At 48.7% G+C, this 14,960-nt stretch overlaps 1 protein-coding gene and 1 long non-coding RNA gene across 2 annotated transcripts; one reads left to right on the top strand and one right to left on the bottom strand.

Annotated features, from left to right (window-relative positions):
- Positions 1 to 463: 463 nt before the first annotated feature.
- On the bottom strand, positions 464 to 3,441 carry LOC144159284 (uncharacterized). The gene is made up of 2 exons (XR_013320272.1): positions 3,054 to 3,441; positions 464 to 1,838 (listed from the first exon to the last, which is right to left on the bottom strand). It is a non-coding gene; the product is annotated as an uncharacterized LOC144159284 (long non-coding RNA).
- A 3,728-nt stretch (positions 3,442 to 7,169) lies between these two features.
- Positions 7,170 to 14,218, top strand: LOC144159285 (uncharacterized). Its single transcript, XM_077690678.1, has 5 exons — positions 7,170 to 7,324; positions 10,822 to 11,068; positions 11,639 to 11,822; positions 13,205 to 13,319; positions 13,682 to 14,218. Exons 1-5 carry the CDS (start codon positions 7,171 to 7,173, stop codon positions 14,077 to 14,079), a joined length of 1,098 nt encoding a protein of 365 aa, XP_077546804.1. The 5' UTR covers position 7,170; the 3' UTR covers positions 14,080 to 14,218.
- Positions 14,219 to 14,960: the final 742 nt, after the last annotated feature.

The raw sequence follows: 14,960 nt of genomic DNA, 5'->3' as shown, positions 1-14,960 counted from the left end.
TGGAACCCTGGCTCAGCGCCTGGAGACAGGCATATTGAGCACAGAGAAAAAGTTGGCGACTGCACTAAGCGAGTACTGTGTGAATTTATTGTGCCAACAGCAAAGTGCAGAATTCCGTTTCACTCATTTATAAAAAAGCCCTCACCACAGTCATACTTTGTAACACTAATAAAAAAAGCACAGCATTGCTTAATACATCAAAAGCAAGAGTGCAAGCTTACCTTGAGGAAGTTGTTTTGAACTTTTGAAGGCTGGTAAACAGCAAACATGCAAACTATGCAGCGAAAATGAGTGAAGGCATAAGCATGTCGCATCAATGTATTTATTGTCCCATCCAAGAGCCAGCATTGCTTAATACAACAAAAGCAAGAGTGCAAGCTTACCTTGAGGAAGTTTTGAAATTTCGAAGGCTGGTGAACCGCAAACATGCAAACTATGCATTGAAAATGAGTGAAGGCATAAGCATGTCGCATCAATGTATTTATTGTCCCATCCAAGAGCCACTGTGAACATATTGGTACCAGGATTTAGTTTGTAGCTACCTACCAGCATTGCCATTTTCGCAACCAGCATACTGATGTACGCAGGCTGCTTTATGCAGGAATCAACAAAATGGTTACTGTAAGTGGTGAACAAATGCGACGTTAGGTTACGGTAAAAAGATTGCATGAAAGGAACCCTAGAAAAGCTTAGCTAGAAAAAAAAAAAAAACCCTAGAGCAGAAGTGTTTCGATCAGCATCTGCCAGCACAGTAGAAGCAGGGCAACAATATCTGATCAACGAACAAAACAAGGGTCTTAAAACAGCGTACACTCGGCATGACAATATACAGCCACAGTGAACAGCAGTGGGTGGATACAATCTGCAACTTGATAACAGCCAGAAGTAGGCGAGGCAGCCTTCTACCCCACTGATCAGAACCTTTTGAGCCATACTGACAGTGCAAGATGGGAAAGAGCAGCTTAACATTTTTCAATCCATTGTTTGGGCAGACATCAATGGTGCATAAACAAAAAACTGCAGCCACAACGTATAATGTAAGTTTTAACTGACATTCACGTGGTGAAAGCTGATCCCCTACGTCACACCTTCATGAATATGTTGCTGGAGGAGGTGGCGGCGTCACAAAAAAGTTTGTGAAAGGTGCACAATAGAACCTGGCTTCAATAGAGGTTTACATGGGCAGTGAGGACGTGCCAGCTCTCTCACAGTCATTGGCACCACACACAGTCCTCCTCAGCAGGGTCCCTCAAGTGAATACCACTTTGGAACACAGTGGGCTAAAATACCACGCAGAATACTTCCACTTCATTCTTTCAGTTCAATAAGCACGTACACAAGTCTTCGAATGGCTGCTCATGGTAGTTAAATGAAGTTGGTTTCATGCTGTGCCAAGGCTATCGCAAATGAAGCCACTGCTATAAGTCACATTTATGCATACAATGGATGGTTTTGAACAACTAATTTTTTTGCACCCGAGAAAAATAGTTCGAATCTTGAGTGCCTAACAAGCAAGATTCAAAGAACATCTTCCATGGACTACAAGGCACTTTCCTCACCACTTGTTTTTCTCTTTATTGTGCAGCTGAATGTACAGGATTGTTTTTACTATTTACATATCGTAGGCTGCAATCAACCTCTCCCCAAGCCCTTTTGCTTTTTCAACAGTGGCCCTTGCTAGAATTTTTGTGTTTTTGGCAGCTTGGCGGCATGCCTGCCTTGTCTTGTGCTGCTGATGATCCATCCAATGACCCTGACTTGGAAACTGGTTGCATGCCTGGTGCAGCTTCTTGTGTTGCCTGCTGGTCTGCTCCTTGCACTGCTGACACAGCTGGGACCTGTATCGAAATGGATGGCATCATTGAAGGTTTTGCAAGGCTTTTGTACAGATATTTAGAGCACAAGTATGCACTCTTAAAATCCAGCACACCAGCATGCTTATTTACAAAAAGGGTTCCAGCAACATAACATATTCAATGACTCTGGCTTTCTCATAAAAACACACAGTTACGATCAGCTGCGCGCTGCCGTGTTGACACTGAAGTCATTACTTAAACCAAAGAGAAGGCACATACAATAAACTCACAGGACGCCAACAATGTTTTCAGAGGTCGTGCTTTAACAAGACATGACTTTAGCAGTTGGATTATTCAAGACTGAACAACCACACAAAATGAGTAAATGTTTTGAACTTATTGTGGAACAGCTACGGAACAACGAATGCATGAAGGCAGCTTGTGTATTATGGAAATGGTACCCCAGAGGCACTATTTAGTTGCTATTTAGGCAAGCACCGTCTGATCAGCAACATTTACGCTGTTTGACACCTTCGCACGTAATTTCAAACTGTTCCTGCGCTTCGGCACGCTTGTATAGAGGCACCGGAAAAAATAGAGAGCCTTCAATTTCACACGCGTACCTGGTTATATCTGGGCGTGAGACCTCGGTTAGACAGGTGATGATTGGTACTTGTGGGCGTGTAATGTACACACACGGTGCTTAGATATATCAGTGCGCGTTATTGGTCATCTAATAGAAACATTCTACACGGGAATTTTCACAAAATTAGGAACTCCCGTAAAATGCAGCCCACTGCTCCAGAACGCCCTGCATGCCTGCCGCTCTTAGCAAGACGAGGCTGTCTTCTGGAAGGTTAACACGAATGAAGTACGAGCATTTTTTCGCTGTGTGGCCTGATAAGATACCCTGTTTCCTACGTTTGTCGCTCTCAACATATAAAATTAACATTTGCTCACAGAAACAGCTCTACAGTGCGTCAAGACATCAAGAATACACGAATAGTACAACAAAGAAAGAACCCGATTAACCATCCGGTCAATAAAACATCGTCTGCGTGTTAGCGACGAACAGAGGTGATATAGTCGAGTTCCGTGGTCGAGTTGGCCGTTATGGCTTGTTTAAGGAACCAAAGCAAACGATCAGCTGTTACTCAGCGTCCTTTCACGATTTTGTCAGCATGCCGACCGCACGTCGGGTAAGGCGACAACAATTACACTTATGAGTGGAAATGAACAACAACCGTGTATACTTACTTGGGGTTATATGACGCGTCGCTCCGCTACTCGTAGTCTTCCAGAACGAAATTTAACGCTGTGCAGCGGCCCTTCAGCAGACACATGCCACCGATGCCACCGCTGACCATGACCGCCGACTCGCAAGCAAAAAAAAAAAAAAAAACGAGAAAAAATACGCTTCGCCGCCGAATCACCGGCTCCGCTAAACTCAGCCGCGTATGCCGTTCACAAATCACTTTCCCTCTTATAAAAGAGTACTTCTAAACCTTAATTAAAACTTAACGTATAGTACAAGTTGTTTATGCGACTAATAATTTATACTGTAATAAACATTAGTTGTAGCTTTTCAATTTAAAAAAGATATTTCGAGTCAAGTCAAGATGTTGGCATAGTCAAGCCAAGTTCGAAAATCACACGTCTATCTGGCATGGCCGCCCTCATGGGGGTTGAAGCCAACGTTTTTAGATTAGGTCAGTTGGCAAAGAGCGCGGCCTTCCAAGCACCGCGGCGCGGGCCGGTGCTGTCGCCGACCAGGCGGTGGCGCTGCGGTAGCGTTGAGATCGGTCTCGGCGCGTCGTCTGCTACTCCTTGCTTGGAAAGGCGCCGGTGAACGACCACCGCACACCGTTAATGTTCTTCTTTGACATGCGAAATAAAAATTCGCTCTACTCTAACGCTTCAGTGACTGAGGGTTTACAATTTTATCGACATTATAACGAGAAACAGCTGTACTTAAGAGAGAAAAAAAAAAAAAGACAAGGCAAACACTGCACAGTCCGCTTGTCTTCGGCTGCTTCCCGTTCCATTTATTTATTTTTTCATTTATTTTTCCCCAGTACGGGATCCCTTATAGCTCAATAATGTTTAAAGCATACCCGAACACGTCTTACACTTCTGAAACTGCGGGAAAGCCTACAATAGTCAGCCATCTACTTGGAATCAAGAAAAGGCGCCTCGACATTTTTATTTATGCTGTGGAAGTCAATGCAGTAGGTACGTTTTCACAAGAACATATTTACAACCCCAACAAAACTGATCAAGTGAGCCGATTGGAAACCAAGTGCTGACGTGCGCGCTCACGTGCACGCGCTCAGCAAATTCTTGGTATTTTAACTGCGGACACGAAAAATTATGATTTGTTAAACAGCTTCGCTGTTAACAAAGAAAACTGAACCAATTATTAAACCAATGTTTTTTTTATTTCCCTGACAGGTATAAATGTGGTTTCTTAAAAGAAATAAACGTTTTTTCTCGGATGAGAATGTTTGTCGTACTGCTATTCTTTTTTGTTGGATCGTAAATCTGATGGACTATCTGTTAGGGTCACAGACACTTTCATTTATCTTCTTGTAGTCCTGATATGCCGATTTTTTAAAGCGTTAGCCTTCACTTATCTTCTTGTGGCCCTGCTTATGCCGATTTTTTAAAGCGTTTAGCCTGGTAGTTTTTCCGCTGAGCCATCGCTTATGCTGTCTTCTGCGTCGATTTTTCCTGCTCGTTTCTTTTTGCAATCTACAGATAGGCAACACTTCTCAGTTTTGACTAGTCAGATTAATTTATTTATAAGCGGTTTAACGCGCCGACGCTTCACAGGTGATGAGGCGTGCCGTAGTGGAAGGCTCCGGATTAATTTTGACCACGTAGGGGATCTTTAACATGCGCTGAAATCTCGAACGCACGGGTGTTTTCGCTTTCCGCCTCTATCAGAATAGCGGCCGCCGTGGCCGGGAATCGAACCCGAGTCCTTGCGCCCAGCAGCACGGCGCCTTAGCCACCGCGCCGGGTAGGGATCTGATCTGACAGCACCGTGAATATGTTGTGCCACACACACTGCATGCCCTTTCAAGGCAGTTGTTGCGGATGAAACGTCTGGAAACAGGTAACATTTGTTCCAAGGGCGGATCTTTAAGGCAACAATGTAGCGAATAAATGTTGCTACATTTTCCTGCCTTGACAGCTGAGGGTGAATATTCCCATTTTTATCGCTGTAGCTACACGGCGGTACAAGTAAACCTCTTGAATTAACTTCATCCGACAAGTTTTGCCCGACTACTGCACCCTTCTCAATCAGCACAATTGCACCCAGAATGTTCGAGCTTGTAGAAGATAACCTGGCTAGACGAAGCCTTCACATTCTACGATTGAAATGTCGAACATTTGCTGAATTCCTGCATAACTGCGAACCACAACTCATGCAGTTCCCAACGTACGTGCTGACATCGGCGCTTCCTACACCACTCGCGCCACTTACGCCAGTTTCCTCGCGCAAAGGCCCATCATTTTGGCAGGACGCAACATAGGTGGGAACCACTGTCATCCATTTGGATGGTTTGCGGCATGACTTTGACGTCTTTGGTGGCGAAAGATGCTCAGGTATGTCAGGGAAAATACGGGGCGCCGCGCGGTCTCTCAGAGTCCACCTGCCTTACGGTATCCTTACAGTTTGGCCGTTCACGACGTGTTCGTAACAGTTGACGACGTCGGAAGGCTCACAATGAATGTCACAAACGTATGTTTATGGCGTAACCTTGAAGTTTTTCCGCGGAATCGCGATTTCCCACCCCTTCAATCCGTCAGGACCCTTTGGCGATTTGAAGAAATGCCGCTGCACGGACTTGGCCGCTTCCGAAGCATACCCCGAACGGCAGCCTGGCGCGCAGGTCGTCAACAAACCGCACCGACACTTCAGAGATCCACTAAAATATGTATGCACGATGACAGCACAGAGCTAATACGTTAATACAGACGTGACGAGCAGGCGAGCGCCAACAGCACAGCGAAAACACATGGCCGGGGCGAGCCTCGCTCCTCAAACTAGATCTCAACGCAACGCCAGCGCCACCTGTCGGAATGGCGACAAAATGGTACCGCCTCTCGAGGCGCAGTTTGCAAACTGACCTAATCTAAAAACGTTGGTTGAAGCAGACGATCAACGGCTCGCATAGACACTAGCGCCAGTGTCCCCTCTAGTGTATATTAGTATGAAACTCTATGCCGAAAACTACCTTTTCCCTCCATTGTAGTGTCGCGTCGGCGACGGCCCCGAAGGGCGAAGCAGGAGACAAACGCCCGGTGAAAGAGTCAAGCCAAAATTGAGAATAATTTATTCAGTGACGTCATATATATAGCCTGGGGTTAGCCCCCTGGTGGTAGAACTACCGAAACGCCGAGATGCGAAAATCCCGGATACTACAACGCCGGATTGCGTGTGTGGTCTCAATAAAGTAGTCAAAATAAGTACCTTTCCTTTGCAGGCGCATCTTAGGGTTTTTTTTTTTCCCTCGGAGTGTAAAACCCCAATGGTAAACGCCCGAAAACAACACCTTATCTCCGCTAAACGCCTAAAAGGGTCCATTAAAACACGCGCGTGTGTGTTTGCTTGTCTTTAGCTCTGTGTTTGTGTGTGTGCATGCGTTGCGTGCGAGTGTGTGCGCATTTGTGTGCGTGTGCCAGCGCAGTCAGCGCGTGTGGTAACACGAAGATGCCTCAACGAGTCCGTCCCACGCCAACCTCGCCACTTACCCCGGAACATCCATCTGCCGGGTAACGGTGTAACTCCCACTTATGAAGCCGTTTACTCGTGCGCACTGGCAAACAGCGCAACAAACGACCACTCCCGCCGAAATGAGTGCCCTAACGCCCGATCAATTGCTATAATTCGCGCCCGTTCCCTCTGAACTCGTAAATCCTCTCTCACCGTGTTGTCTCCTGCTTTCTTCATCAACTTTTGCAGGGGCTTACCCTCATTGGCTGGCGCTATGCAGCTGCAGTCCTAGTTAGGGCCCTAAAAGTACAGTGCGCAACACCCTTGTCTAAAACACTGAGTTCAACTTCAACTAGTTACCTCTCAAAACTGCGAACTCAAACTTGTCACAAAAAACGTTGAGGTCAAAATATATGGTTAAGACTTCAGAATGGCACAATAGTTTTTTTTCACATGCTTTTCACCTGAGGCAAGATAACGCTATAAGTATGAAACATGTGTTATAGACAAGTGTGTTGCCCTCTGTACAAACGCTGCCCGGGGTTCAGTTGAACAGTGCCGTGCAGGGCGGAGCTCTTGTTAGCGCCTGAGCCCGGCGCCTGGCTAACGCGGCGCTTGTCGTCTCCGACTTCGCAGTTGCCTGCGGTCAGGATGGCGTCGGACAACGGCGGCGGCGGCGGCAGAACAAGCTCCCTCGAGCGGGAGGTGACGTCACTGCGCTTCGTGGTGGCCCTGTCGGTCGCCACCGCTGTGACTGAAGTCTGTAAAATGGTGGGCAGCTACTCACTACAACACTGGAACAAAGGTCAGTGCGCATCGCGCAGATGCGGCCCGCAATAACCTGAAGCCAGCGCTTCTGTCGATGACGGCACGACGAAAAAAATGGCCGTGGCTTAGGTCAGCTAACCTTGGATATGCAAAGCAAAAGCTTCGTTTAGTCTGGTTGAGTCTTGGTTTCGCTTGGTTAACCTTTGATGTAGCTGTATGGCCGACCACGGCTAAAAGCCGTTCGGTCCCGTGCAACGCTCACAGAAGGAGGCTCGGTCTCGCTTTCATTCACGGCGAACGCGTCGTTCCTCTTCGCCGCGCGCAAGACGAGTCACGTAGCCCGAGATGATCCAGCGACGCATGCGCGGGAGGCTGCGGAGTTGGTCGGCTGCCGGTCAGCTGAGCGGCCGCAGCCGACGCGGCCGCCGCCGCTAGTTGAGCAGAACGACTGAAAACTTGTGCGCAGCGCCGAAAGCGGGCCCGGCGAATCACGCAATGCACTGCAAGGGGTGGGGTCAAAAGGTGAACTTGCGCATCCTCCACGCAATCGCTGGACGAAAGTAGTAAAGCGTTGCTTTAAAAGGAATCACAGTATGTTCTGACGATCTCAAAATACGCGGTACCATCGAAGGTGCCGTAAAACTCCTCTATGTTTATCAGGAAACCAACTCAGCAAAGCTGTCCAAAATTTCCCAGGATCGCTTGCACGAATCGAACCTCGACATACTAAAGCAGCCAAGCTATCAAATCAGCGTGTGTCGTGACGTAATTAGTGTCGTAAATGATGACGTCACCAAAACGACGTCATCAGTAACGTCATCAGTGAGCATAATTGAAGTGCGCCAATAGTTAGATGCGCCTTGTTGTGCCCCATGATACGAACTGAAAACAAGTCATATTTCGTGCAACCATTTCTTCTGACGCTGAATTTCAAGTGAAAATTGTGTAGCTGATATAGACTGCCTTCGTAAATCGGTAAAAATACCGCAACTTAAGCGGGATTCACACGACGGAGAAACCCTCTCACGGAGGCGGACGGATATGTGACGTCAACAGCACGTGACCGGATTATCCGGCCTGGCGGCGCATCCACACGTGCGGAGCTACGCGGAGTGACTAGCAGACGACAGCGCCGAGGAACAGGTTCCATTCCCCGTCGAGAACCACCGCCGTCGAGCGAAAACATGCGGAGGCATTTTCTTTCGCGGAGCCACCGCGGGGCGGAGCCTAAAACCGGTCACGTGAGCGGGTCTCGCGGGCCAAAAAGAGAGGGTTCCTCCGTCGTGTGAATCCCGCTTTAACGACGAAGGGATGTCGATAAAAACACTTTTCTTTTTTTTTCTCTCTCTTTGTGAACAGAGAATAAATGCATATTCTGAAGGGTATGCAGTTTACCAGCAGTGTATAATAAACCGGCGCGGAAACTTCTGGCTGAAAATAAATTTCATTTCTGGTTAACTTCCACAGACTATCATTTTCCAACCTGTATGCGTCAGCAAGGTTCGAAACAATCAATTTCTTTCTGCGAGCCGCATGAGTCCAGCTCATCAAACTCATTTGCTTTCCTTTAGAATTTTCTACTTTTGCGATAAGCAATTTATAGAAAACACGAATACCACACCTGTACATCAAATATATAGTTACCAAACTCGCATAAAGTTGTAGTGACATCACTCACACTAAAACCTTGATTGCACCTCGGCCTCACCTCACGGCGGCCCCATATACCGTGAAATAGACGTCGAGGAGCTAGAAATCCAGCTCACTTCCATGGCTCACATTTTTTACCTGATTACATTCACTCAAAATTAATTTGACTTGCAGGCTAGAGGTATCAATTCAGCCTTGGTGATTTTTTTTAAGGGCAGCATTGTAAACTGATGGGCGCCTTTTATAGCGAAGCCTGGCTTGGCTACTTGTCCTAATTGCGGTATCTGGGATTATCTAGGCTCTGACGCCGAGCATCTATCACCTATTTGCCCAAAAAAGAGGCAGCACCACACATGAGGTTGTATTTCGGTGAAACAAACTTTGGCATTTCTCAGTGCTCGCACTAGAGGGTTTATTTTCTGCATAGATCTGAATAACTGAAGCACTAAGCCAAAGAAAGCACAACCAATGAAACGACGTTGAACAGAACGTAATTTATTTTTGGTTTTTGATTTGGTAATTGGCTTTTCATACGCAAAACAGAAGACATAACTTAAAGGGGTTTGAAGTCGGTGCAGGCAACACAATTCAACTATTTGAAGTTTGCCGAACGTTCACAGATAACGCAATTTTTTTTCTAAATTCCCCGTACGTGTCTCCAAACATTGCGCCAAAATGAATTACCGCGTCTCTGCAGGATAGTTCGTACATCATCGTGAGAATTTCGATCAAGCGCCAAGTACAACTCGAGGAAAGAACCTCGGGTTGTGCTTGGCGCTTGGCCGAAGTTCTGACATCCACCGAAGGTAGCTTCACCGTCTTTCTGAATTCATCTCTCCCTACACGTCTTATCGTCTCTGGGAGGAGGAGTAATAAACGTTTATTTTACCAATTTAGAGCAGATTGGTGGCCGCCCCAGTCCAGATAGTCGCGTGCTTTCGCTACTCGGATTACCCGCAGGATCAGGTTTTGCTGGTCCTGCAGGTCCGAGCTGGTCAGGACGCATTCCCTCTGCTCGGTAGTTGGTGAGGGGAGTGGGAAGGGGTAGTGTGGTCAAAAGAGTACGAGGTGGGGGCTGTGGCACTGGCTAGGGTCTGGTAGTAAGGGCAGTTGCAGGTGAAACGGCTGGGGGAGATTTGAGAAAGGGTGCTGCCGTTGTATGTCTGTTTGGAAACGTCGCCAGATGCGGGATTCTTTGTTGGTGAGCGTAGGGTGCGGTGGTGCGGTGGTTGTGCGATGAACTATTGGAGTAGGTGGCTGGTAATGTGTGTAGTGTGCATGTCATGGCGGCCAGGTCGTCCGGCCTCGTCGGGAGTGCCCGGTAGTGGAATTCGCGGGCAGCAACGTGCTGCTTCGTTCCTGGAGAGGGAGACGTGAGCTGGGGTCCAGACGATAGGAGGAGATGCTATAGGGCTTGTAGAAGCTTGAGGGCAGGTAGGGTAATTTTTCCCTGGGAGATAATTTATGGCTGGAAGCATTGCTCCCTACTTTCCAGAAACTTGATTACCTGTATGTACAGGCACGGACGAATGAAACGCGTACACAAAAATAGGAACCAAAACACACAAACAGCCTGGTTTCTTTCCATGCAAGTGAACTTTTCCAGTGGCTTTATTACGTAAACAAAGATATAAGATGTGTCTTTCCAGATATACCCCTAGCGAGCCATTATTACATCTCCACTATCCATATCCTTTTATTTTTCCTGTTTTGGCTAATATTATCGTGTTTTCATTTCAAGTGTCCGTGACTGTACGCATCCGTCCCACATGGGCACATGGGGAGAGGGGCCATCCTGCACGCGAAGGTTGGGGTCCACTCGGAGTTTGCAGTCGACCCTGTAAAGTGGTGGTGCCCGCTTCCGTCCCTCCCCGTGGTTCGCAGGCCGGTACCCGGTGCAGCAGACGCTGCTGGTGGCGCTCGTCGAGGCGCTCAAGTGTCTCCTGGTCACGGCCATGCACGTGGCCACGAGCGGCTCTCTGCGCATGCGCCCTTCGCCCAAATTCCTGCTGCCCTCTCTCATCTACACGCTCACCAACAACATCTTCTTCTTCGCCCTGCACTACGTCACGCCCGCCGTCTGGATCGTGCTCGTCCAGTGCAAGATCATCATCACGCTCTGCGTCTACCGGTGAGTCGGGAGTTGGGGGTTCTGCGCCGAGATTCGGCTGAACAGAAAATCATGAGCTGTTTCACACAGGGAGGGTGGACAACCAACGAAGCATATGCCATGAACTTTGAAAGGTGGTTTGCAGATGGCGCTTGTCCCGTGACCATCTTGTCTAGTCTGTGTTTTCGAAAAATGAGCATTGAACTGCTGGTTGCAGCGGTTAACAGCAACCTTACATTCTATCACCTATAGCACCCTTACACCCTATCAAAAAACAACGAACACCCTTTAAAGGGTAAAATTAACAATAACGCATCCTTTAAAAGGGTGTATTCTTATGGTTTTGCTAGGCTGTAAGGGTTTTATAAACGAAAAAACACCCGAAATGGTGTTTTCTTCTGTTTTTGCTAGGTTGTAAGAATGTTCGGTATAGGCAGTGATTTACACCCTTAATGGAGTAAATCACTGAAATCACTGGGTGTAGGAGTGTAAATTTACACCCTTGAGGATTTAAAGGATTTTACAGTTTTACATTTTACAGCATTTTGCAGCATTTCAAAGGCTTCAAATAAATCTCGTCCCCGTGCGCAGGTACCTCTTCAAGAGAACGGTGACGCTGGCGCAGTGGGTTGGCGGGGCACTCATCATCGTGGCTGTTCTCACCAGCCAGGGCGAAAAGCTTGCCAACGGAAACGCCTCTTCGGCCGGCCCCACTGCCCTCCTGTTAGCGCTGATGTGCGGATCTCTCTCCACCGTTGCAGCTGTCTACACAGAGGTACGGCTCCCGCAGAAATGTCGGTCACGGTGGTGGCGTTCCTGTATTTTTGGCAACTCCGATGATCAAGTAGAGCCGTTTCGAAATCGGAACACATCTCCTATATACTCAGTCACGCACGCCAGTTTGCCAGTGGCATCAATCCTTACTCACCAAACGCACATGTAATGCTTCTACTACGGCATAAGCATATGCCCACAATGTGCAATTCTCTGCCTTCGTGTGCGCCGATACGTTGAGGTGGGAATGAGTCAGCCCCCAGCGGCACCTTCGTCCGCCGTGCCATCTCGTCTGAGCGCACTATAGGTTACACGAGGGGCGCTGCGAGACTAACAACATGCAATTCGGATTTTAACACTTTAGGCGAAGTCGGGTTGTTGTGCAACGGTTAAGCGTCTTCTAAGTGCAGAGCACTATAGGTGCCCCGCTTGTAGTTGTAGCTCGTCCGCTGTCACTCTATCTAGCCACCACAATCACGTGGCGTCATCAACCCAAAAATGGCCACAAGGAATCACGCACCGTAACCGAGGCTTCGAAAAAAAAGTACACCATCTTCCCGTAGGGGAACCCTGAGTAGTATGCGAAGCAGCCATGGGGTCGACTAAAGTTCCCATTAGTTTTCAGTTCGTCGTTTCCGGTGACGTTCAGCTTCGCGTGCCTTCGTTGTATCAGTAGCTTCTTGACGTAGTTTGAATGAGGGAAGGACATAAGGCGCGTTCGTAGCACATGCTCCAATCTCGGTTTGTAGCGCAGTGGGAAGAGCGCCACGTACCTCCCGTTGCGGCCTGAGAGTCGTGGGATCGAAACCGGGCGCCGCGTAACTATTTCTTTTTATAGTGGACTGCGCTGACGTCAGCCCAAACGCTGACGGGGCTGAAGAGACGCGCATGCGCGGTAGAGTGCGGACGGCGGACAACGAGGGAGGGAGGGACACAGCCCTGAGCATGAGATGCTTCGCATCTAAAAGATACCCGCTTGTCGCTCGGTTCAGCCTTCCGGCCAAAGTTGAGGTTACTTGAACAGGAGGTTTATATAAGCAGAACCGTTCGAAACTCGTGGAACAGCTGGCACTGGTCATACATGTCCCCGTCTGCTTGCGCAATGAAAAGTACAGGTACATTCGAGGCAAAATAAAAATGACAGAACTTCCGCTCGTGCTGTTCCAGTCAGAGGGAGCGCGAGCACTGCGGAGGCGGGAAAATTGAATTGCATTGGGCAAACCTCCGTTCAATTCACTAAGAGAGGAGTAAGAAAGGGAGGCAAAGAGCGTGAGTGGTGCATGGAAGCGATGAGAGGATAACGGCGCCACCGCCCATTATGGCGAATCACTGCTCTGCACTGCATTGTATTTTATTCCCGCACGTTCGCGCGTTCCTTCGCAGTACTTCTTCAAGAACGACGGCCGCTCCCTGTGGGAGCAGCAGAGCCAGATCTACTTCGGCAGCGCCCTCATATCAGCTGCGGCCGCCCTACTCGTCAAGGAACCCCTTGTGCAGCGTAAGGGCGGCACTCATTCCTACGTTATTGCCTTGCTTGCAGCCCTCAATATAGCCGCTTGTGGTCGTCATCGTATTCCTTAAGCAGGCAAAATGTTATACTGTTTATCTTCCTTTCAACTGTACATAGCCAAAAAAGTTGATCCAACTCTAAAGGAACCTTTTACAACCACACATAGGTCGGCTTTACATGACCAGGCTATTTCACGAAGCCCTCCGACAGTATATAGCAGATTTCCAGGCACGCCACGGATGTCTCCGGGAAGATGCTGCTGAAGTGACAGCTATCGCAGCTAAAATATACACCACGCAGGAACTGTTGCCACAACTGCGAGCATCGCCGTTGTATGTTCTCACTCGCAGGCGACCAGCTGGTGGGGCACGTGGTCACCTTCCTCGTGGCCACCGTGGTGTCCAGCGGCGTGCACGGGCTCTGCGTGGCGCTGGTGGTGGCGCGGCTGGACAACATCGTCAAGTACCACCTGTCGGCCACCTCCAGTCTGCTCAACTCGGTCGCCTCGGCCGTGCTCTTCCCGGACGCGTTCAGCGTCACGCCGGCCTTCGCGGCATCACTCGCCACACTGCTGGTGGCCATCTTCCTGTACGAGAGGCGCAGCTTCGCCCCGCCCCAGTGGCTTGCCGTTGCCTTTCGGCACTGTTGGAGCTGGTGCAACTGCAGCTGGACCCTCGGGCGACGTCCGGAAGCAGGGGACGATAATGTCGCTGAAAAGCTGCTTCCGGATTGTGCGAGCCACGCCTGATTCAAAAACTGTGTCGACTTTATTTATGAACGGTTTCATATTGTTCCTTCACGTAGATGTCCACAATGGCTACTTAAATGTCGTGCTTTGAATTTTTTTTTTCATTTCCATTTTATCGACTTTGGTCATAAAACCTTTTCATTGTGGACTATTTGGCTGGTTCCAAGGAAAGGTGCGTCCGTTCGTACATGTATGCGTACATCGTGGCATCTCCATCCCACTTATTTCTCTGGACCGCTTTCCGTCTGTCAACCAGATTAGTGGTCTCCGCTCCGACGTCATTCCGCTCCTCTCCATAGGTACACCACAAGGAGCAGCCCTATCTTCACTACTCTTGAATATTGCTATGATTAACCTCCCCCTCCTTTTGCTAAGATCTCCCATCACCACAGTTCGTCTGCCGGTGGCGCAGTGCAGACATTAGTTTCGCTTCTTGAATGTGCGCAGCGATGCACACATTCAAACCAGCTTCCAGGGGGAAGATGTGTGGTGTCTGTGCTCGTGGCGTTCGAATAGCTTGCTCGCCTGAGAATGCAAAACTTATCTTGTCCAACAGCCCCGACTCGCTTGTTAGGCTTTTAACATTACCAGCCGGCTGGATAACCACTCGGTTTCCGAGTGCCATGCCTTGAAGCCCAAGACCTCAATCTCCAACAGAACCGAGCTAATACTGCATTCCTGGCGCACCTCAACTGTCCCCACACCAGTCCAAAGTTGTCCCACATAAAGGTGAGGAACAGGTCCTTCTGGTGTTTCCTAATGTCGGCTTGTGGACGTATCGTTCTTGACTCGGTCATGTAGGGCCTATGCATGAACTTGAAAGGGTCGATGTCTGTTATGAATTTCCGGGAGTGAGGTAGACGCGAAGATTATCATTACGT

Source organism: Haemaphysalis longicornis, unplaced genomic scaffold, assembly GCF_048455015.1.
Source record: "Haemaphysalis longicornis isolate Haplotype H1 unplaced genomic scaffold, Haemaphysalis longicornis Haplotype H1 scaffold_10, whole genome shotgun sequence".
Lineage (NCBI taxonomy): Eukaryota > Metazoa > Arthropoda > Arachnida > Ixodida > Ixodidae > Haemaphysalis > Haemaphysalis longicornis.
Note: the sequence above shows the minus strand (reverse complement) of the source record. Positions and strands in the feature narration are given on the sequence as shown.

Bases quoted from the DNA above. Each gene is read 5' to 3' on its own strand.
- LOC144159285 (XM_077690678.1), top strand. From the start codon at position 7,171: ATGGCGTCGGACAACGGCGGCGGCGGCGGCAGAACAAGCTCCCTCGAG. The intron at 7,325-10,821 runs GTCAGTGCGCAT...CGTGGTTCGCAG, and splicing joins ACTACAACACTGGAACAAAG to GCCGGTACCCGGTGCAGCAG. The intron at 11,069-11,638 runs GTGAGTCGGGAG...CCCCGTGCGCAG, and splicing joins ATCACGCTCTGCGTCTACCG to GTACCTCTTCAAGAGAACGG.